At 45.2% G+C, this 22,752-nt stretch overlaps 1 protein-coding gene across 1 annotated transcript in view; it reads left to right on the top strand.

Moving 5' to 3' along the window:
* Window positions 1-22,752, top strand: part of CFAP47 (cilia and flagella associated protein 47) — a 2,858,849-nt gene that overhangs the window by 197,658 nt on the left and 2,638,439 nt on the right. Inside the window, exons 13-14 of the mRNA XM_078657910.1 lie at window positions 10,555-10,651; window positions 13,301-13,517. Coding sequence (XP_078514036.1) covers window positions 10,555-10,651; window positions 13,301-13,517 — 314 coding nt within the window. The remainder of the gene's footprint in view (window positions 1-10,554; window positions 10,652-13,300; window positions 13,518-22,752) is intronic.

Raw genomic sequence — 22,752 nt, 5'->3', positions numbered from 1 at the left:
CTATATATTTTGTAAAAGACAACTCGGTGGTGCCTCCGCCTCTCCAAAATTACTCATGGCATTTATAATTAGTTTGGCTTAGTCGACTGAGCTCCAAACATTTTCGGTGTTACTTAAGGCCTATATGGAATTGGAAATAGTACAAGAGAATTGCTTTTTCTAGATTGCTTGCACAAGTCATAAAAACTGTCTACTGGTCACATAGGGCCAGATGCATCAAGCATCCATTTTGCGATTCCTTATTAGCGAAAAATAAGGAATCGCTAATAAGGAATAGCAAAATGGAATGCATCAAGCAATCACTACATAAATAGCGATTCCTTAGAATTCCTTAATTGCGACTCACAAATTGCGAGTCGCAATTAATGAATATCTCCCCATTCATTCCTATGGGCCCAGAGGCCCATAGGAATGAATGGGAAGACAATCTCAATTTGCGAATCGCAATTAGCGATTCGCAAATTGAGATTGCGAGTTCAAGGGTGCAGGGGTGTCCAAAGGACACCCTGTTGCACCCCTGATTTTGATCTGTGCACATATGTTGCGCACACACATGCCCTTAGGGCATGTGTGTGCGCAACATGAAACTTTAAAATATGCACAAAAGTGCATTTTTCTAGGTTTTTGCAAATTACCACGAAGTTGTACTTCGTGGTAATTTGCGTGCCCTATTAGAGAATTCGCTATTTTTGAAACTTTCATGCATTGCATTTAAGGAATCTCAATTTGAGATTCCTTAAATGCAAACAATCGCAATTTAGCGAATTCTCTATTAGCGATTTTTGCATTTGGGATGATGCATCACAAATGCAAAAATACCGGTCGCAAAGGGGCAGATTCTGAGAATCTGCCCCTTTGCGACCGGTTTTTAGCTTGATGCATCTGGCCCATAGTTCTTAAAGGCAGTTCTCGACTGAGAATATATTATATGGATATATATTATATATATTATACACATATATACACATATTGTATTGTATTGTAATTGTATTTATATAGCGCTTACTACCCCTGACGAGGCGTCAAAGTGCTTTTTCGACGAGTAGCACGCTACTCCGGGACCCATAAAGGATTAGTGTTGAATTAGTATAGTGAAATATGAAAGTAATTAAAGTGGTGGATAGGTTAGTCAGTTATTTGGATTCGGATGGATAGTGGAAGGATAGAAGAGGAAAAAAGGTTTGTATTTATATAGCGCTTGTTACCCCAGGGTATTGAAGCGCCTTTTTTTGGTGGGGGGGGGGGGCAGTAGCACGCTACTCCGGAAACCCATAAACGATTAGTGGTGAATTAGTATGGTGAAATATGAAAGTAATTTGAGTGGTGGATAAGTTATTTGGAGTGAAAAGGATATAGATATATATTGCATATATTATATATATATATATATTACCTACTGGCGGTCGCCAGTAGGTATATATAGTTAGGATTTTTTTCTCTATGGGATTTTTGAAAATTCTATGTCTAATAACTTTGGCGTTTGTGGACGGAATTGGCTGAAATTTTCAGGAAAATGGCACATTTTGTTTCTGAGCAGCCCTTGAAAATTTGGGGGGGGTTCGTCAAGGGGGGGCCGAGAAAAAAGGGGGGTCCCAAAACGTGTTTTTAACATTGAGTTTTCCATAGGGCGGTTGGCCTCACTTTTAGCCCGAACGGCTGAATGGATTTGCACGAAACTTGGCAAAATTGTAGGGACTGGTAGCCCGATGTGCCTTTGCTAGGTCTCAATATATGTGCTCCAGTGGATTTTGAGAAATTAACGTTCAAAAAAAGATATATATCTGTAACAGCGGACCGGGCAGCGCTCCGGTTCGCGGACTTTTCGCGGTACGGAGCTTTGTGAAGCGAAGCTGATTGGTTCTCCGGCGTCTGTGAACATTCCAAACAGTCCGTAGCGGCCGCCATCTTGTCTCTCGGTAGGATCGAGAGACAAGAGGAGGCCAAAGCGAAGGGGCAAATGACCATAAGGGGGCATAGTAGATCCTCGCTGACCCCCTAGGTTTGATGTGGAGGTTTTAAAAGGGCCCCGCGGGGCAAAAAAAAAAAATAATAATAATAATCGAACGGCTGAATGGATTTGCACGAAACTTGGTAAAATATTAGGGACTGGTAGCCCGATGTGCCTTTGCTAGGTCTCAATATATGTGCTCCAGTGGATTTTGAGAAATTAACGTTCAAAAAAAGATATATATCTGTAACAGCGCTCCGCTTCGCGTAACGGAGGTTTGCGAAGCTGATTGGTTCTCCGGCGTCTGTAAACATTGCAAACAGTCCGTAGCGGCCGCCATCTTGTCTCTCGGTAGGATCGAGAGACAAGAGGAGGCCAAAGCGAAGGGGCAAATGACCATAAGGGGGCATAGTAGATCCTCCTTGACCTCTTAGGTTTGATGTGGAGGTTTTAAAAGGGCCCCGCGGGGCAAAAAAAATAATAATAATAATAATCGAACGGCTGAATGGATTTGCACGAAACTTGGCAAAATTGTAGGGACTGGTAGCTCGATGTGCCTTTGCTAGGTCTCAATATATGTGCTTCAGTGGATTTTGAGAAATTAACGTTCAAAAACAAGATATATATCTGTAACAGCGCTCCGCTTCGCGGAGATAAAATTATATCTGTATTACCTAGCTGTTGCTAACACCAGTTAGCGACGGCTAGTAGGAGATAGCGACCATCTTGGGCCCCACTTTGCATGTGAGTGATATTTATCACTAATGACATGCAAAGTGGGCATGCCAAGATGTTAGCGACTGGAAACAGTCGCTAACATCGCTATCTCCTATTATCAACTTTTGGAAATATTCGCGATAAGCGCGAATATCTCCAAAAGCTAGCACCTGCCCTGAGCAGTTCTTAGCCATGTTATCCAATGGGAGGTGGATAACATGGCTAAGAGCATTAGCTCGGTAATGCATGAATATCGCTGAGTTTTCAGCGATATTAATGCATTGCGGTCGTTTTGTATCGTATTTGCGATAAACCTTGATAATAGCAAGGTTTATCTGCGATAATTTCTGACGATGCTTAGCGGTAAAAATTCGTTGCTAAGCATCGTTAGGGATAAATATCGCTTAACTTTGGTAATATGCCCCAACGTCTGTTAACGTTCGATTCGAAGGAAATCAGGAAGTGTTGAAAAACATTGTTTGCGCCATCTTGCCTTTTTTCAAATGCCACACTTTTGTCGTGCACGGCAGTCATTTTAGATGCCTTGACCAGACCCACTCTGTGCACGCTGTCGATCCTTAGCATGGCTCCCCACCCTCGCAAGCATCTCCCCCAGGCAGTGGTCACCCCCGCTCTCTGTCTTATGCATGGGTAATAAACCACCCCCCATCTGCGCTGCTCTTCCCTGAGAATCACACCCTGTGCCCGCCCGACACCTCCCTTTCGCCCTATTCACTACCGCACCCTCTGACACTCCTTTTCCTCTGTGTCCGATTGTCCAGGCCGGTCCTAGGGTATCAGCTAGCCCTGCAGATGTAGTTTATGGCCCCAGCTGTAAAGAATCACCCCTCTTCAAAGGAGTTATAGTAGATCAAGGCCCACACTCGATGAGATCCGTCACAGCAGACGCGTTCCTATTATCTGAAAACCATCCTGTATTGTGATTGGGGAGGGGACCGAGCCTGAAGCGGAAGATTCCAGGGATGACTCTTTGTACATCAAAGTTTTTACAATTATGTGTCACATTAAAAATATATAGCACTCCAACAAAGTAGTAAGATTATAAAACTTTAATAACTTATAAATATATACAAGAAAACAAAAACAGTAATAACATATAAACATTTTTAGGGAAAAACAACGAAGTAGCGGTCGGCTGTGCGAATAGTCCCAACGCAGCACAACGTCCAGATTTCTGGCGTGGGGCGTCGCGGGGGGTGGGTCATCAGTAGCAAACTGTTGTGCGAATAGTTCCAAGGCAGCAGAACGATGGCACCAAGGTGATGTCCAGTAAGTTGCCGCACTGGTTTTGGTATCCTACAATGCTGCTCCGAATAACGACGTGGGGCGCCCCGGGGGAGGCGGCGTGAACGGGCCTCTCCAGGTGGAGTCTCGTCTGTTGTAGTGGGGCGCCCCTTTACCGTTTCAGTTGCCATTCCGTCTGCTTTTGGTCCACTGTGTCAAAAGCCGCAATTCAGCTGAGTTGCGCCCACTCTTGCGGTGCAGCGATAGGCGGCGGTCACAGGACTCTCAAAATGGCGGCAGGCTGTTTCCTTTTTGGGCCTGGTCCACTGAAATGGCCCTGGGACACCTTGGAAATCGGACGCTTGTCTGCTAGGTCTTGGACCCCATTCTCGAAAGCGTCCCCTCCGCCTTGAGGATTCATCAAAAGTTTTGGGGGCCCCCGACTCCTGTAGGCTTCTGGTGGGGAGCGGCTGCCATGATTGCTCGCGGAATGACCACGACGGAGCTACGAGATGGTGGTGCTCTCATGCTGTCGCCAGCTTCAGTCTGAAACATCCAGAAACAAGGTGGGGCTTTCATCGTTTGGGGAAAAAAAAAAGTTTTCATCCAATGAAAAGTGTTGTTTTTAGGTCATATGATCAAGCCTTCCATCATTAGGAAACCAAAAGTAAAATGAACCAATGAAAAGTTTTATAAACAAGTCACATGAACTGTTATGCGGCATAGGGTATAAAATGCGGAGAAAATACGTTGGCACGTGAGGCGGCGTCAGTAGCGGACCGATGTGCGAATAGGCCGAAGGCAACACAACGCGCCAAGATCCGGATGGCACCGAGGTGGTGTCCAGCAAGTTGCAGCACTGGTGTGGCCATCCTACAATGCTGAAAGTCGGCGTGGGGCGCCCCGTTGGCCTGTGAGTTTGCGTCAGTAGCGGACCGATGTGCAAATAGGCCGAAGGCAGCACAACGCGCCAAGATCCGGATGGCACCGAGGTGGTGTCTAGTAAGTTGCCGCACTGGTGTGGCCATCCTACAATGTTGAAAGTCGGCGTGGGGCGCCCCGTTGGCCTGTGAGATGGCGTCAGTAGCGGACCGATGTGCGAATGGGGCCAAAGGCAGCGCAACAATATTTTCTGACTAGAAGACACCACAAGGCGCTGAGATGCCAAGATTCGGATGGCACCGAGGTGGTGTCTAGCAAGTTGTGGTACTGGTGTGGCCATCCTACAATGGTAAAAGTCGGCGTGGGGCGCCCCGTTGGCCTGTGAGATGGCGTCAGTAGCGGACCGATGTGCGAATGGGGCCAAAGGCAGCGCAACAATATTTTCTGTATGGAAGATACCACTAGGCGTTGAGATGCCAAGATCCGGATGGCACCGAGGTGATGTCTAGCAAGTTGCTGTACTGGTGTGGTCATCCTACAATGCTGAAACTCGGCGTGGGGTGCCCCATTAGCCTGTGAGATGGCGTCAGTAGCGGACCGATGTGTGAATAGGCCGGAACCAGCACAAGGCGCCAAGATCCGGATGTCACCGTGGTGGTTTCATAGTTGAGAGGCACTTCATCTGCAGTGGGGCGCCGAGATCCGGATGGCACCGAGGTGATGTCTAGCAAGTTGCTGTACTGGTGTGGTCATCCTACAATGCTGAAACTCGGCGTGGGGCGCCCCATTAGCCTGTGAGTTGGCGTCAGTAGCGTACCGATGTGTGAATGGGGCAAAGGTAGCGCAAGAATATTTTCTGAATAGAAGACACCACAAGGCGCTGAGATGCCAAGATCCGTATGGCACTGAGGTGGTGTCTAGCAAGTTGTGGCACTGGTGTGGCCATCCTACAATGGTAAAAGTCGGCGTGGGGCGCCCTGTTGGCCTGTGAGATGGTGTCAGTAGCGGACCGATGTGCGAATGGGGCCAAAGGCAGCGCAACAATATTTTCTGACTAGAAGACACCACAAGGCGCTGAGATGCCAAGATCCGGATGGCACCGAGGTGATGTCTAGCAAGTTGCTGTACTGGTGTGGCCATCCTACAATGCTGAAACTCGGCGTGGGGCGCTCCATTAGCCTGTGAGATGGCGTCAGTAGCGGACCGATGTGCGAATGGGGCCAAAGGCAGCGCAACAATATTTTCTGAATAGAAGACACCACAAGGCGCTGAGATGCCAAGATCCGGATGGCACCGAGGTGGTGTCTAGTAAGGTGCACTGGTGTGGCCATCCTACAATGCTGAAAGTCGGCGTGGGGCGCCCCGTTGGCCTGTGAGATGGCGGCAGTAGCGGACCGATGTGCGAATGGGGCCAAAGGCAGCGCAACAATATTTTTGGAATAGAAGAGACCACAAGGCGCTGAGATTCGGTTAGCACCGAGGTGGTGTCTAGCAAGCTATGCAGCTGAGTTGCGTGCGCACTTGCGGCGAATAGGTCGAAGGCAGCACAACAATGTTTTCTGAATAGAAGACACCACAAGGCGCTGAGATTCGGTTACCACCGAGGTGATGTCTAGCAAGTTGCCGCACTGGTGTGGCCATCCTACAATACTGCTCCGAATAACGGCGTGGGGTGCCCGAAGGGGGGGGGGGAGGCGGCGTGAACGGGCCTTCCTAGGTAGAGGCTCGTCTGCTGTAGTGGGGCGCCCCTTTACCGTTTCAGTTGCCATTCAGCTGAGTTTCGGCTGCTCTTGATGGTACAGCGACAGGCGGCTGCAACAGGACTCTCAAAATGGCGGCCTGTTCTTTGGATTTGGGCCTGGTCCACTAAAATGGCCCTGGGACACCTTAGAACTCGGACGCTCGATTTTTTTTTCCTTTCCTGTACATGCAAAAAAAGGTAAATGCCCGGTACGTTACACGCTTCATCTGCCACGATGAACTCTCCAGAGGAACCGAAAAAAAATATAGTTATGGTAACTATACCATGCATCGTCATATGGAGAGGTGGCACCAATTAATTATAGTGCTGCATAAAAGAGAGATTTGGAGGAGAACCCCTGACCTGCTAGTACATTCATCAAAGAAGTGGCACTGACAGCATCAGAGGCAAGGGAAACGGTCCCAAATATTTAGAAGAACTTTGGAAAGATTAAAATGACATGTTTAGATTGTGGCAAATTAATTTCATGTGGACAGATGAGTGTTACTCTAATAAATACAGCATATGAACATCATCATAGTCGATGGTTGGTAGAGACATTTTGACTATATCCTGGACCTGCCCGTCCTCGCCCAAAATGGCGCCGGAATAAATGGGACTCGTAACTCCTTGTTGTGTACTGGTTGCAGAACCTTGAAATCACGAGATACGTATGCAGTTTTGAAGCACATGGCAGGCGGGGACGAGAATTGATTGAATATTTCGACATCCCTATTGATATTAAGTTCTGATGTGTTATTGATTACTGTACTATTGAAAGTTCGAATTAACGTCACCCATGGTACTTGCCCGCAAATGTATATCTAGATAATTTTATTGTAACTGGCCCTGTCGTATTTTAATTATAAAATGTACGTCCACCGATTCCGTAACTGTTAGACACCTTAGTTCTTGCAACCTAATGGCCCGCCCGTTACGTTCCTCTACAGTGTAAATGTCTCTACTCATCATATACGATTACAGTTTGCTCCGTGGCCGGCCCACGTGGTTATAGGCTCGTATTTGTATAATGAAATTTTCACAATAAAGGTTTTTAAAAGAAAACATGGTAGTAGTATATACATTGGTAAAGTTTTTAATAATAGTCACTGTTTTAGAATCATTAAAAGGCAAGTGAAATAAAGCAGACCAATTACATGAAGGGTAAAAGGTATAAAACGAAGGAACGCAGTAAAGATAAATGGTCAAGGGCTGTTGTGTTTTCTACTCCTGCAACATAAAGTGATCGATAAGAATCTCATATTCAGGCGTATTGGCGACTAAGACAGCAGGTCGACCCTCTTTTGCTCAACGGCTCCGTCATGGGACGAAGAAACGCTCTTTTTCTCGAAAAAAGAATATATTTTACTTGCAGGACAGTTGTAAATTTTCCGGGAAAGTACATTAGCCTGGAACATTATAACATATATTTAAGAAAAAATAATGTTCGGAAGTAATAAAAAGCGTAATTTTTAGGTCATATGACCAAGCCTTTCATCATTAGAATAAGAAAAGTAAAATGAACCAATGAAAAGTTTTATTAACAAGTCACATGACTTGTTATGCTTACGTTACGCGCTGCGCGCCCCGGATGACTTCCGGATGCGCTAACGCGGCGCGTCATATGACGCATTACGCGACAACGCAGGTCCAGAATATAGTCAAAATGTCTCCACCAACCAGCGGTCGGAACACAACCCCTTTCAGCAGGCTAAATAGTTCTGTTAAATGACAACAGAAGGGACAGGCAACAAGAACCATCAGTCAAAGAGGGGAGGGCTAGTTCTTCTCTACCGGGTTACATTGGGGCGCTACCGGAACTGATCGAATTGGTAGTCTACAGTGTTTCTGGATGTTTCAGACTGAAGCTGGGGTTAGCATGAGAGCAGCACCATTTCGTAGCTCCGTCGTGGCCATTCCGCAACCAATCATGGCAGCCGCTCTTTATCGTTATTTTGGGCGGGGTGGGTGGCGGAGCCGAGCTGTTTTGCAGCCATCATTGTGTGGAGTTCAGTTCATCTCACTAGTTTTGTATTTGTCATGAGGGGTTGTTCCTAATGTTTCTATTTTAGCGAGGTCAAAAAGAGATCCCATTAGTGGCCTACTGATTTTGCTCGATTCCTTTTCTTTTTTTTTTTACACGATTTTTCATTATCTGCAAAGACTAAACAGAGTATTGCGACTCTGTGTTTGTTTGTAAATAGAGAATGAACCAAAGAGAACCAATTCTAAAACAGTAAATACTTGGATAACAATCAATCAAATGGAGAGAGAAGCAGGCACGACGTATTACAACGGGGGCAAAGGCCTGCGTTAACTACCCTTCACTATGTGCAAAGAGAGAGTACTCCTAATAGAAATGAGGGGGGGGGGGCACCATTCAAAGCAGATCAGTGTGCATAAACACGAAAATGTTTTCACTTACCACGTACTTGACATTCGACAGCTTATGATATTTGCTATTAAAAAACCATTGAAATTCACTGAAAAGACCATAGGTTATAGACCATATATAGTTAGGAATTAGCATTTACAAAACCTTGAAAATTCACTGAAAAAACCATAGGTTATAGACCATATATAGTTAGGAATTAGCATTTAAAAAACCTTATTTTACTCACACAAAACCATTGAAATTCCATATATAGTTAGTTGCACTAACTATATATCGCGCACCCGCAATCCACTGCTGATGATGTCACATATTACATCATTCATGACATGGTCAGTGACATCACTGATGACATCACTGATGACATCACTGATGACATCACTGATGACATCTCAAATGACATCACTGATAACATCTCAAATGACATCACTGATGACATCTCAAATGACATCACTGATGACATCTCATTTGACATCAATGACCACATCACTGATGATATCATTCATGTGACAATACAATGCATCTCCTCACACTTTAATATAACCTCTGTTACACCCAGTGTTAAATACAGAGTATAATTTTTGAAACCATTGACACACCAATACTAGTTACTACATACGCACTCAGTGATTCCTATGTTTACACACACATTCACTCATTTACCCATACAATCATTCATACATACAATCACTCATCTTTACAACACTATCATATGCACTTATACACCTATACAGACTCTCACACTCTGCCACTCATCCATGGAGTTACTCACACACCTAGTCAGTCCTGTAAATAATCAATCACACTTCCATTTTCTAATCTATACAGTTAAACATAGAGCACCTTACATTTTGAAACATATACTAACACATACTTACTCTCTTATACAATCATTGATACAAGTACACATTGATCTGCACAGAGTCACACACCTCCCAGCCAGCCACACACACACTCAGTCTCCCATACAAATACTTGGGCAATCAATCAATAACCCATATAGTTACTCATATAGCTACTGACCAACACATGCAGCAGTTTACAGAACAACAGACATAATGATGCACAAATTAAGACAGTTTAGTCACTAACCCATGCACTCAGTGAGACACATTTAATCACTCACTCATACAGTCAGTCACGCACCTACTAAATCCTTCATCCAGACACTTCTACATCTACTCATTCTTCAATATGTAAAACATATTTAAACTTTTCAGAAACACACAGTCACTGGATGATGTCATCAGTGATGTCATTTGAGATGTCATCAGTGATGTCATCATTGATGTCACTGACCATGTCATGAATGATGTAATATGTGACATCATCAGCAGTGGATTGCGGGTGCGCGATATATAGTTAGTGCAACTAACTATATATGGAATTTCAATGGTTTTGTGTGAGTAAAATAAGGTTTTTTAAATGCTAATTCCTAACTATATATGGTCTATACCTATGTTTTTTTCAGTGAATATATATATATATATATATATATATATATATATATATTTATTATATATATATATTTATTATATATATATATTTATTATATATTAATTTGAACAACTTGTGTTCATGTAAAGGGCTTTACAAATTGCATTTGTTCTGTTTCGAATCATCCCGCAGGTCGACGATGGTCTCAGTGCGGTTCCAACATCTCAGCAGGAGAAAGAAGATTGTGCGTTGACTCTGACCCCACAGCAGCTCCACCGCATTATTATCAGTAAGTTCTAATAAGTCGTCTTTTGGCCCAATTAAAATTGGTTTAATCAGAATATTTTTAGGAAAATTACATGCAAAGAGCCATGTAAATCTAGAGTCTTGGTAATGGACTCATTATTCCTTCATCCTGATTCTGCCAATCAGGCTCTGACCTCTGGAGAGTAAAGCTTTTCTTCATTCAATGCAGCATACACTTCATTCCTTGTGCTCTATTCCTGAAATATCCACATTAGGTGAGTTTTGGGCCCAAATTAGTTTTCTGTTCATAATAACATTCGCAAAAATATTCTGCAAAATTAGTCGTTGAGTAGTTTTTAATCATGATAGACTCCTTGGCCAGTTCACCAGCAAAACCGTGCTAATGTTGTGTATGCCTAATGTTTATTTGGTTTGAAAAATATATTTTTTCATAAAAAGGACACAGGATTCACGTTTTACACAAATGTTAAACTCACTGGTTCCAGGTTCATGTTTAGATGGTTTTGTCTGTGAAACGCCTTTGTACCGATGAGTGCCCCAAACACTTCCTGTTTCTAAAATGCTCGGGGAGGCTAACATGCCCCGGGGTGGGGGTGGAGGGTCCACGGCTGAACCTCTAATTATATTCACCTGAGACACATGATACTTTATGGATCATTTTTGGACTATGAAATCTGGGGCGCTGTTATATAAAGGGCGCCCTTGCCCTGCCTGTGCCCGGCGCACCTTAAAACAGGTGCGCCGGGCTCGAACAGGGAAAGTGCACCCTATTACATAGAATACGCTGCCCCGAGGGCAGCTGCGAACTCATCTGCCCTGGGGGCAGCACATTCAAGTGAAATATGGAGCGGCTTTAAAGCAGAGGCATACAGTGCAGGCAGCAACCCGCCTGCACTATTAACGGGATTAGAGATCGCCTTGCAGGCGGGTGCTGTCAGTGACTGCACCTGCCTGCAAGGGGATGTCTGGGGAAGTCAATGGGACCCCTCCCCCCCCCCTCCAGAGGGCTGCTCTCAGGGGACGCACTGACCTTTTAGGTGGCGCACTGTCAGTGCGCCTCCTCAGAGAAGAGATTCCCTCATTTGCATGGGGCCACACCCAATGCAAATGAGGAAACACCCTCTTGAGAAAGCGCTGGCGCTGTATGTGTGCCAGCGCTTTCAGTATTACCAATAGGGCTGCAGAAGTGTCTGTGACCCCTTCTGCAATACCAAAGTGCCCCAGGGGCGCGCAAAGCGGGTGCAAACCTGTTGCGCCCCTGGGGCACCTTGTGTAATACGGCCCCTGGAGTGGAAACAGCATTGCGAATTATACAAATTTCTTGCATAAAATGTGCAAAACACTGCATTAGCCGCTTAACTGTGCCGACAATTCTGCAGCGGTGCGGCCTTTTAGTGTAATGGGCGGGGCCGCGTCGGCCAACGGACTTGCGCAGCACTACGGAGGTAGTGCTTGTGATGGCCGATGGCCGACGAACGCAGCGAAGGGGATAACGTACATTTGTTTTGGTCAGTTAACCAATAAACTACCTATTTGCTTTGGCTCAATGAAGCAGTCAGAGTGTCATGGGCCCTTGTGCAAGGAAGGAAATGGACTCCCTTGCCACTTTTCGAAACATGAAATACAGCATAACCAGTCTTCCGTGTGCCTCTCAGGATCCCAGTGCCACTGCACCTGCTGCACTAATGGAAGCTATGCACCTGTTTTAGCTAGCTTTCACATTCGCTTGTAGGATCAGTGTTCCTAATGTGAATCCTCTTGGAGGCAAAATTTAGTCAAACAGATCTGAGAAGGTGACTGGCATTTATAGCGTCACATTCTGTCACGTCTGACTAACAACTTTGGGACAGATTTGAAAACTGGACTTGCATGATGAGTAGTACACATTAAATGTACCGAACGAACTAAACAATCAAGTGCATGTGTTTGTGAAGGCATTTGCTTGATTTGATGTGATTTGAGTTTTTACAACTATTAAAATGATTTTAAAGGCTGGCTCTATCAGCATTTAATTTGTTCCAAAACAGAAGCGACCATCTTTAACCCCTACCGCGCTACCGCGTTTTCCCACTGTGCACTGAAAAAAAAAAATGGCTTGTTTGTGACAAAGCCAGCTCGTCATCCGCGCAGCGCAGGTAACGCTGATGACGAGCTGGCTTTGTCATCCGCGCCAAAGGGGTTAAATGCACTCCACCGTGACTTTGTTTTCTCCTGTAAATCTCATTTGAAAAGGTTTTTTCAGGGCACAAGTCCTTAAAAAAAAAAAGAAGTGGGGGGACGCTGTCACCATAAGTGACGTCTCAACAGGAAGTGCCGTCACGAAAGGTGGCTTGCACCATCAGGCTCATTGCCTCCCCTTGCTCACCCCTTAGATGCGATTGCATCTGCGAAGCCTGCGTGCGTGCAGCGTCCTGTGAACTCCGATCTCGTCCCAGAGAGGCCAAAGATTGAAGTCCAGCTGTTTGGCAGGGGGGGCGGCGTCCACCCAGTAAAATAAGTGGGGGGTGCCATCCATCTGCGTGGTACCTTGACTCGAGCCCTAGTTTTTTTCCACCGTCACACAAAGCATAATGCTCCGCCCTGCAACATAGGTTTCATCAAATTCTTGTTTATTTCATGTGATTGCTAATTAACACAAGTTCACTTTTTTACATTGATATATTTTTTTCAGGCCCATCTACAATAGACTTTGGTGAAGTTTGTGTGGGCTCCACGAATACCAAGCACATGAGCATTGTCAACAACCTGCCCACTTACATCTGGTTCCAAATTGAGATTGATACTGAGGAACTGCAGCAGACAAGCCCATTGTCCCACGTGGTGCCACCTATGTCACAGATTCAAATTCCTGTCACATTGGAGACCAATGAAATTGGACATTATAAGAAGTAAGGTCGTTTAATGGATTATGTGTTTAGGAATGTAAGATGTGTGTTTAGTCTCACTTTTATTTTTCCTAGGCATTCGTTATAATTCATTTAGTCAGAAGAAAAAAAACGTCAATATTCTGCTTAATTTATGAAAACACACTGCCTTTTTTTTCTGGACTTTTATATAATGTGAACTTGACCCGAAGGCATCAGAGCGCTTTACATGAACACGTTACGTTACACAAGGACATATACATTTTTGTTAGGCACTGGGAGATTAAGTGATTTGCCCAGAATCACAGGACGTTGAGTGTCATTGCTGAGACTCAAACCCGGTTCCCCTGAATTGGGATCGGCCACTCTAGCCGCTATGCCACATCCTCTCTCTTTAATATAAAACATAAAAATTAGTTGCTGAGCCTGCCCTTTGGCTTTACAGATACCATTTGTGAATCAAAATAAGGCAGCAAGGCTGGTTGCATCACAGGCCAAGTTGCAGTACTGGAATGTTTGATGAAATCTCACCTCTATCATTAATACGTCTATTATAGGGTTTGCATTGGAGCTCTGTGGGTTCCGTTCCCTAATGCTCACAAGTGAAACATGCAAAGAATGTTAACTTGCATGCTACTGCAGTAACTGAGACCTAAGAGTGCAGTTTACTCTATAGGCTAAAGCAGCCTCCATTGAAAACAAGCATTGACATAGTCAATAGGTCTCGCCTTTGGGACCTTATAAGTGTTTAGCCATGCAACAGTTGATATTGTTGCCCCAAGGATATTGTGCTGGATAACTAAACACGTATAAGGTCCCAAAGGCGAGGCCTATTGGCTATGCCAATGCTTGGGTTTTTTCTCCCTGTTGAAAGTAACTTAGTAGGCTCGACGGGCAGTGTTGTACTTTGTTTTAGCCAAAACTGAGCGTTGTATCACATTAGTCTATTGGCGTCACATCACTCCTTCTCTGTCTCACGTCGTGGGGTTTGTAAATTACTTTGACCCTGTTGTAAAAATAACCAGCTGGACTGTTATAGTCCTTGAAGGCGTCATTGATTACATTCTCGATTTTGTTAATTAACTTAACGTTGTCATTTCTCAAATGACAGCTAAACATTGTTACAATGGAGACCCATATGGTCTTAACAACATTTGAGGTTATTGATGTCTCCTTACCACAGAAAAGTAACCATGAAGGCTCGTTTAGGCAAATCTCCACTGCTGGCAGTGCATGGTAACTGGGTTTCCAATGGGGGAAGAATATATTGATTATATGGCGTTAGGGAAAGTGTAATCAAATACCTGTCCATGGGATAGACAAATGTTGAAGGTGGTTAACTAAGTTTGCGTATGATTTGCATTCTCAAGTGTGTTAAACGCAAATATTATGAATCGGAGTATTTCTTACATGTTTAATTTTTTCAAACTGAATAATCGATATTAAAAAAAAAAAAGGTTTGCAACATCACTACGCCACTTAATGCCAGATGCCCACAATTCGAACCATATTCTCATGGCCGTTCTCTTGAGAGGTCTCTTTGCTGAAATGTGCTGTGGTTTGGAGGGGTCGGTCTTTTTGTCTGCTATCTTGGTCAAACAAAAAAGCACTTCATGCAGCAGTGTGGAAGCGGCGAATGTAGAATATCTCTTGTTATTGTAATGGCAGGGCCCATTTTAACATGGCTCAAATGAGACGAGGCAATGTCATATCCCGATAATGTACCTGCTAAACGTTACATAATGCGTAAACGAGTCTTTGCCGCGAACCAATGATACAACCTACAATTCCTTCATCCCTCACTGACCTGTTAGATCATCTGGAGATTTGACATGCTTGGTACCAAAGAGGCATTCGAGCCAAACATAAAACATACCTTTGGTATATTTGGTTTTCCACCAGGCTTAGCACCAGGACTGGAGTGCTTCTGGGGGGAGGAGGGGGTGTTAGAATGCTTGCCATTAATTGGTGGCGAAAGATACTTTTCTCAACGCCATCTGATGCAGGAGCCGTCGAGATGAAATAGCGCACGTTCTACAAGCTTGGCTCTGCACTCGGAGGGTGCAAAGCAATTGGTGACTGTAGCAGAGACTCCCACCCTTCCTCTAAGATAGGACCAGGACTACTCACGTTCCCGCAGTCGGTGTTTAAAGCCAGGGTCGCTGCGTCTTTTTCTGTCATAGTAAATGCAATAACCGAGTAGAAGAGCCTCGCCCACGCCCCAGTTTTGGATGGATGGTAGGTGGGGTGGGTTGGTGGGTGGCTGGATGGGTGGGTGGATAAATTGGATGGGTGGGTTGGATTGGTGGATGGATAAGTGGGTTTGGGTGGATGGATTGGTGGATGGATGGGTGGGTGGATGGATGGATGGATTGATGGATGGATGGATGGATGGGTGAGTGGGTGGGGGGGTGGATGGATTGATGGATGGATGGGTGGGTGGGTGGGGGTATGGATGGATTGGCGGATGGATGGATGGATTGGTGGATGGATGGATGGGTCGGTGGATGTATGGGTGGATAGATTGGATGAGTGGGTTGGTTGGAGGGAATGGATGGTTAGGTGGGTGGTATGAATGTATTGGATGGATGGATGGTTAGGTCTAGAAGGAGTCATTTGTTGGTGATTCTAGGCACGCAAAGAGTCTGCCAATTGCACACCTTGTGAAAACACCGGGAAGGCATTACAGCTGCTTTACTGTCCTAGCTCCTCGCCTGACTCCACGTGTGACTAGGGGCTAAATAAATACTGAAAGGACATAAGTACACACTCGAAGGCTGCCTGTGTTCGGCACAAAACCACAGTGACAGCCTAAGCTGTAACTAGAGAAGCAGACACAATCACTGTGAGGCAAACAACCACGTCCCTCACCAGCAACTTTGCACTGGCAGGCACCTTTCATCATCCTACTGTATTAGAATGGCTATGCACTGCTTCAGCCCGAGTTTGGGTGCCTTGCGGCGCTTTGTAGGATGGTAGTTGTATTCATATTTATTTTAAACATGAAGTGTGTCATGGCCAGATAGGATCCTAATGTTAAAGGGCAGTTTACAGTCAGGGTCAGCCACGGCCCGTATAGTGCATGCCACCGGGCAGTGACGTGGGGCATGAGAGGTGCAAGGTGGGGGGTTGTAAAATGCAGCAAACGGACGATTTAAGGTAACGAAAAAATAAATAAAACGAATATCGTTTCACGTGCTTCATCGCCAACTGCGATGCAGCGTGCACAACAAAAATCTTTTTCTGTGTTTTTTGTTACTTACCTGAAATCGTCCGTTTGCCGCATTTTACAACCCCCCACCCTGCCCCTCCCTGCCCCACGTCACCACCCGGTGGCACGCCCTATACGGGCCGTGGCTGGTCAGGGTGCAACTGAAATGTTTCATTGGAACAATCCTGGCTTTGGATAAAGGTTAAGCCCCAGGGAGGGTCCCTTGCGGGGTAAACACAAAAGAGAGAGGGTATTAAGTATACGGGATCAATGGGCGCTCAAACAGTATTAACGTCAACGTTTTTTTTATAATGTCAGGAGTTGTGGTGCTAGCAGCGAGGGGGGACCCACCAAACCCCTCAATTTAAATGTGCAAAATACACATCTAGAACATAAACACAAAGTCCTGCGCACTCAAATCAAGCATAGCAAACAGTGTGATAATATATTTAAATAGAAATCTGTCCAACGTCGGTTCTTGAAGTTTCATTTATATCTCCTTTTATTCGATCACCAAATCATTGACAATTTACAGCCAGCCGACACGTGTTTCGTTGTAGGTCTGTACATACACAGAAGCTACAACTCTTCAGGGCTCAATGGCTGAATCCTTAGTATTTTTTGGGCCCACGCCCTCGCATAACTGGCGTCTGCAATCCGGGTTGCAGACGCCAGTTATGCGAGGGCGATTCGGCCTCAGAGTGAGTGACACCACACGTATCCATGTGGTTTGAAGGACTTTCAGTAGACAACGAGAATTGAAAACAGTCATTATTTATTGCACAGACATGCGGACTACTGGCGTTCTTCGGCAAGATTTTAAATAATATCGGAGTACCATATACTGTTATCTTCCAAATACAAGGTTACCCTGCCGGGTTGGAATTCTCACCGGACGCGGGCCCAAAAAATACTAAGGATTCAGCCATTGAGCCCTGAAGAGTTGTAGCTTCTGTGTATGTACAGACCTACAACGAAACACGTGTCGGCTGGCTGTAAATTGTCAATGATTTGGTGACCGAATAAAAGGAGATATAAATGAAACTTCAAGAACCGACGTTGGACAGATTTCTATTTAAATATATTATCACACTGTTTGCTATACTTGATTTGAGTGCGCAGGACTTTGTGTTTAGGTCCCTTGCGGGGGCACTGCAGTGGTGAAGTGTCCAGCTGATGGCGAAGGAGGGAACCATTCTTCTCTGGCCCACTGGCATCACGTACTGAGCACACTAAATGGGCGGCAGATTGGCTCTTGAACACTAGGCGGCGATCTATCTTAGGCAGATGAAAAGATGAGCGAGCCCTGCCAGGATTTATACCGGTGGCACGCGAATCACACAGTCTCTGGCCGATACAAAATGTGTCGACCCTATCAGAATGATGTAACCCCCCTGTGTACGATACGCCCTGAACCTAAACCCACCTCGTTAACCTTGGTGTTTCTAGCAATAACCGAGTAGAAGAGCACCGCACACACCCGCAGCGATAGTGCTCATCCTACCGGCTGCCATCATTGCTGCGACCCAGGGAAGCGCACAGGCGTAAGGAATGACCTAATACTCCGCTGGCCTCCACACCCTCAACTGCCGTCATTGAAAGCACGACTCTAAGGCAGGGCGTCACATGGAGCGACGGAAGTATGCAACGACGCATGTGCGCTAGTAAAGACCCTACTCCCCCGCCTACTGCTTTCTATGACGAAAGTCAGTGCAAGTTTGACGAGAGGCAGCAATGGGGAGGGGGAGAGATAAGGGGCCCTGTGCCTGTTTCCCTTGCGGGAGCGAGCAGGAACCATAAAAAGATGGTTTAAAAGCTCGCTCCCGCAAGGAAATTGCCAAACGTGCACACGTTGCCATTCAAAGCAATGCAATGCGTGCACGTTTTTGGCTGCAAAAGGGAATCGATTTCTAAAGGTCTTTTTCCCATGCAGCACATGCGCGCTGCGTATGGGAGACCTAAAGACAACCCCATGTTTACAAGCTACGATTGCAGAAAGTGGCTTAGGAATAAAGTGGAGCTGTTATTTACTAAGGGCCAGTTGTATCAAGCAGTTTTACCCATTCTGTGTCTATGGGAGAATGTGTTCGTATAACTGGCCCTAATTACTGAAACTCTAATTAATTGTAAAAGTTAAACTTTTAGTACAAATGTCAAAACACCGATTTGAAAGATTAGCTGTAATTAGCGTTCCCCTATCCCAGAGCTCATTCTACAATGGTGTTGTGTACGTTAAAGCTAAGTCCTCAACCAGGAGGACCGTGGCTGTTTAGGTGAAGCTAGCATGGGAGGACCTCATTATCAGCAATAAAGGCACATTTAGTTTCCCGGAATCACCACGCTGTACTTATCGTCTAGTTGACAATGGCACTAAGGAAGCTTTCCTGATCCACACAGAGAGGCAGGCTATTCAAATTGTAATCCGCATACCAAAGACAGTAATCACCTTTAAAGCCGGCCTTACCACAGATCCACTGTAACCTCTCACCCAGAGAAAAGAGTGCCATTGTAAATAGGTTTTCCTTTGTGGGGAGTGAGTGGTTATCTTGTTACAATGAAAGTCTCATGGATAGATTTCAGAAGCTCACACATCTGAGTTAGTTCAAGTTCCCTTTTTACCATATTGAAAAAATTTGAGCATTTTGCTTCTAATACAGCTTTAGCGTTTTCAGGAATGGCTGCAAATTTTGGGAGGGGAGTGTGAAAGTTTGCAAGGGTAGATTTAGGGATCCCCACCAAACACAGTTGTTACACCTTTGAAACTGGGTTTCCCATTACCTGGAAATTTGTATACTGCTTTCATTTGAATACCAGAAGAAACTGCAGAAGGCATACTCCCAGTAGCAGCCCGTGGTGGGAGTGCTGCTGGGCGCTGATATGGGGCGGGGGAGGGGCAGGGGGGGTAGTAAAATACGGATTACGGCTGATTAGAGGGAATTAAACATATAAATAAATAGAACAAATTTCGTTGCGCGAGCTGCATCGCCAAATGCGATGCAGTGCGCACAACAAAATTCGTTTTATTTCTTTATATGTTTACTTACCCCTAATCGGCCATAATCCGTAATTTACTACCCCCCACCCTGCGCCTCCCCTGCCCCACGTCAAAGCTCAGCAGCACTCCCACCACGGGCCGCTACTGCATACTCCTGTCAACTGGAGAAAAACTAGGGAAAATCATCCTTCCTTTTGAACCACCACAGCTGAAAGTCATTCTCAAGGTTCAGACAAGTTGCTTCCTGCCAACCCATAGGAAGGAGAATGTTCAAGGGCTGATCTAAAAGAATACCCTCCTTGTTGACAAACTCCCCTTAAGCCTCTTAGGAGAACAATTAGCAGGCCTAGTTGGAACTGGACCTTTATGATTGGTCCAGAAAACAGCAGTTGAGAAACTTGTCGCTATGTACTGTCTGTGGGTGGGTCCCCACAAGAGGTCTTCAAAGTATGTGAGCAGTTGGAGCCTTCTGTTAGAAAATATTCAACTTTTAGTAAAGTTGGGACTTAGAAGTTCTTTTGACTTCTGAAGGACTTAGACAAGGCACCAAGTCCCCCCCTGAAAAAAGACTCAACCTTACAGAAGCTTTAACTGGGTATGTCCTGCTTGAAGCTACTGAACACAAAGTTCAAGGCTACTTTGTAACTGCAAAAAGCATATTTCCACTGTTATGAAGCCCTATTCAACAACCACATAGAGCCTTGCATTGCTGATTGTTTTCGAGCTCTGAAAACAGTTTCTAAATTTGATGGTAAAACTGTTGACCAGAATGAACCTCTTCTCCTTACTCCCTCCACCACCATTCAGCTGCAGATTGTGCCTAAATGAATTTCCTCTATATAACATGGTCAGGGTGAACACGCAGACTCTATCCCACCTCTCTTGATTGCTGGTCTGCTGTGGAGGATGCCAAGGTCCTGAGCTGCTGCATTCTGTTGACTTGCACTGGTTTTGGCCGCAGTTTTTTTTATAGGGTTATCTCTACTATTTTCTTAAAATATTCCTAAATCTAGATATCCACATCCAATTTTGATTGATTTGGTGTTCTTCATTACGTTTTTTCCTTTTATCCAAGTCAGTTTTAGATATTTATCTGATTTATTTCTAGATTTTAAGATTGATTTGGTACTGCTAACCTACTCTGCATTCATTTTCCCTGGTTCTCTGAAGGAGACCTTTTGCTTGGCCCACAACTGCTAGTGGTAAGCCCAAGATTGCTAACAGAAATCTTGTTGTAGTTTCTAGGTACTCGTTTTCTCAACTTTGTGGGATCTCATCCTACTCCCCTCCCCATCCTACTTATCAATCCAGTTTCTTGCACATAGCTTTTATTTACTGAACTGTGCCATTAATTAGAACATTGGAATGTTGAGAGCTCCATTGAAGACAATGGGACAGAAGCGGCCTATATGTACTAACATAGGCCCCCTGCTCTCAACATTTCACTATCCTAATGCACAGCATATGCCTTTCTCTTTCACTTGCCACTCAAAAATATAGTATTTAGGAAAGCGAAAGGTAGAGGCCATGCACGAGGACACATGTTCCTACGCCAGTGGCGGCACGCACAGTTAAACACTGTGGGACGAAGAGGCGAGGCGGGGCGGGGTGGGGGGTAGTGGTATTCAACATACAACGGGATAGTGAAAAGTAAATAAACTAATAAATAGAACCACTTACCTTGCACTTGCCGCATCACCGACTTGGCGATGGGGCGAGCACAAGGTAAGTGGTTTTATTTATTTACTTTTCACTATCCCGTCGTGTCGAATTCCACTATCCCCCCTACCCCGCCTCACCACCCACAGCATTTCCCTGTGCATGCGGACCTTGTCCTTCACCATTCCCTCCTTCTGTAGCTCAGTGCCACCAAGGCTTGAGAAAGAGGGAGAGGAGAATGTTGTTCAGCTCCTTGGCCTCCCTGGCTTGGCTGAGCTACCAAAGGAAGTTCAGCCTATTTATTTATTTATTTATATTTCTTATAAAGCGCTAACAATCATCCAAGTAGGATATCACGGCGCTATGATTGCTAAAGTGCATGTACCGTTGGCAAAATTCGAGTTGGGTTAGTCTGGATGGGGGAAGAGGAAAGTTTTTAGCTGCTTCCTAAATGTCAGATGGCATTCTGTGAGTCGGAGGGCCGTAGGTAATTCGTTCCACTTGCAGCGATGTGGGAGAAGGCACGCTCACCCATCCTGGCCCTTTTCACCCGACAGGTTTTAGCACGAGCCAAGAATTGAGAGCGGAGGTTCCTAGTGGGAGCATAAAACTGAATCCTGTTTCTGAGGATGAGAGGGCCGGTTTTGTGCAGTGCTCTATGCGTTATACACAGCATTTTAAAGGTTGCTCTCTGCTTCATTGGTAACCAATGTAGATCACGCAGGCAGCTTTTGGCTGAATCGTATTTCCTTTTCATACAGATAGCCTTGGCCGCTGCGTTCTGCACCATTTGGAGCTTGGTGAAGAGATACTCTGCCATGCCTAAGAACAGGGAGTTTCCATAGTCCAGCCTACTCATCAAGAGAGACTGGACCAGGATCTTTCGGCACTCTATTGGAACCCAGGGAAAGACTCTTTTAAGCATTTTTAGTATTGCATAGCCTTTTCCGCATATGGCAGCTACATGGGTCTTCATGGATAGGGATATGTCTATAGTTATTCCAAGATTCCTTGCTGTTGGTGTCGGAGCAGGTGGAGTGCCCAGGGCTTCTGGCCACCAGCTGTCGTTCCATAGTTGAGTGTGACCTCCGAACAGTAGTATCTCTGATTTGTCTGCATTTAGTTTAAGGCAGTGCTTGTGCATCCATTCAGCCAATTCAGAGAGACAGTTTAATAACCTGTCTTTGGGGTTGTTCTTTTCATCCAGGATAACAGTAAGTTGAGTGTCGTCGGCGTAAGAACATATTTCGACACCCCATTTTCTGCCTATTCCCGCCAGGGATGACACAAAAATGTTGAACAAAGTTGGGCTTAGTGAGGCCCCCTGTGGGACCCCATATTTGATGTTCCGGCGTGGGGACGAGAACTTGCCCATGTGCACTGATTGCGATCTA

Source organism: Lissotriton helveticus, chromosome 8 (genome assembly GCF_964261635.1).
Source record: "Lissotriton helveticus chromosome 8, aLisHel1.1, whole genome shotgun sequence".
Taxonomy (NCBI): domain Eukaryota; kingdom Metazoa; phylum Chordata; class Amphibia; order Caudata; family Salamandridae; genus Lissotriton; species Lissotriton helveticus.
Note: the sequence above shows the minus strand (reverse complement) of the source record. Positions and strands in the feature narration are given on the sequence as shown.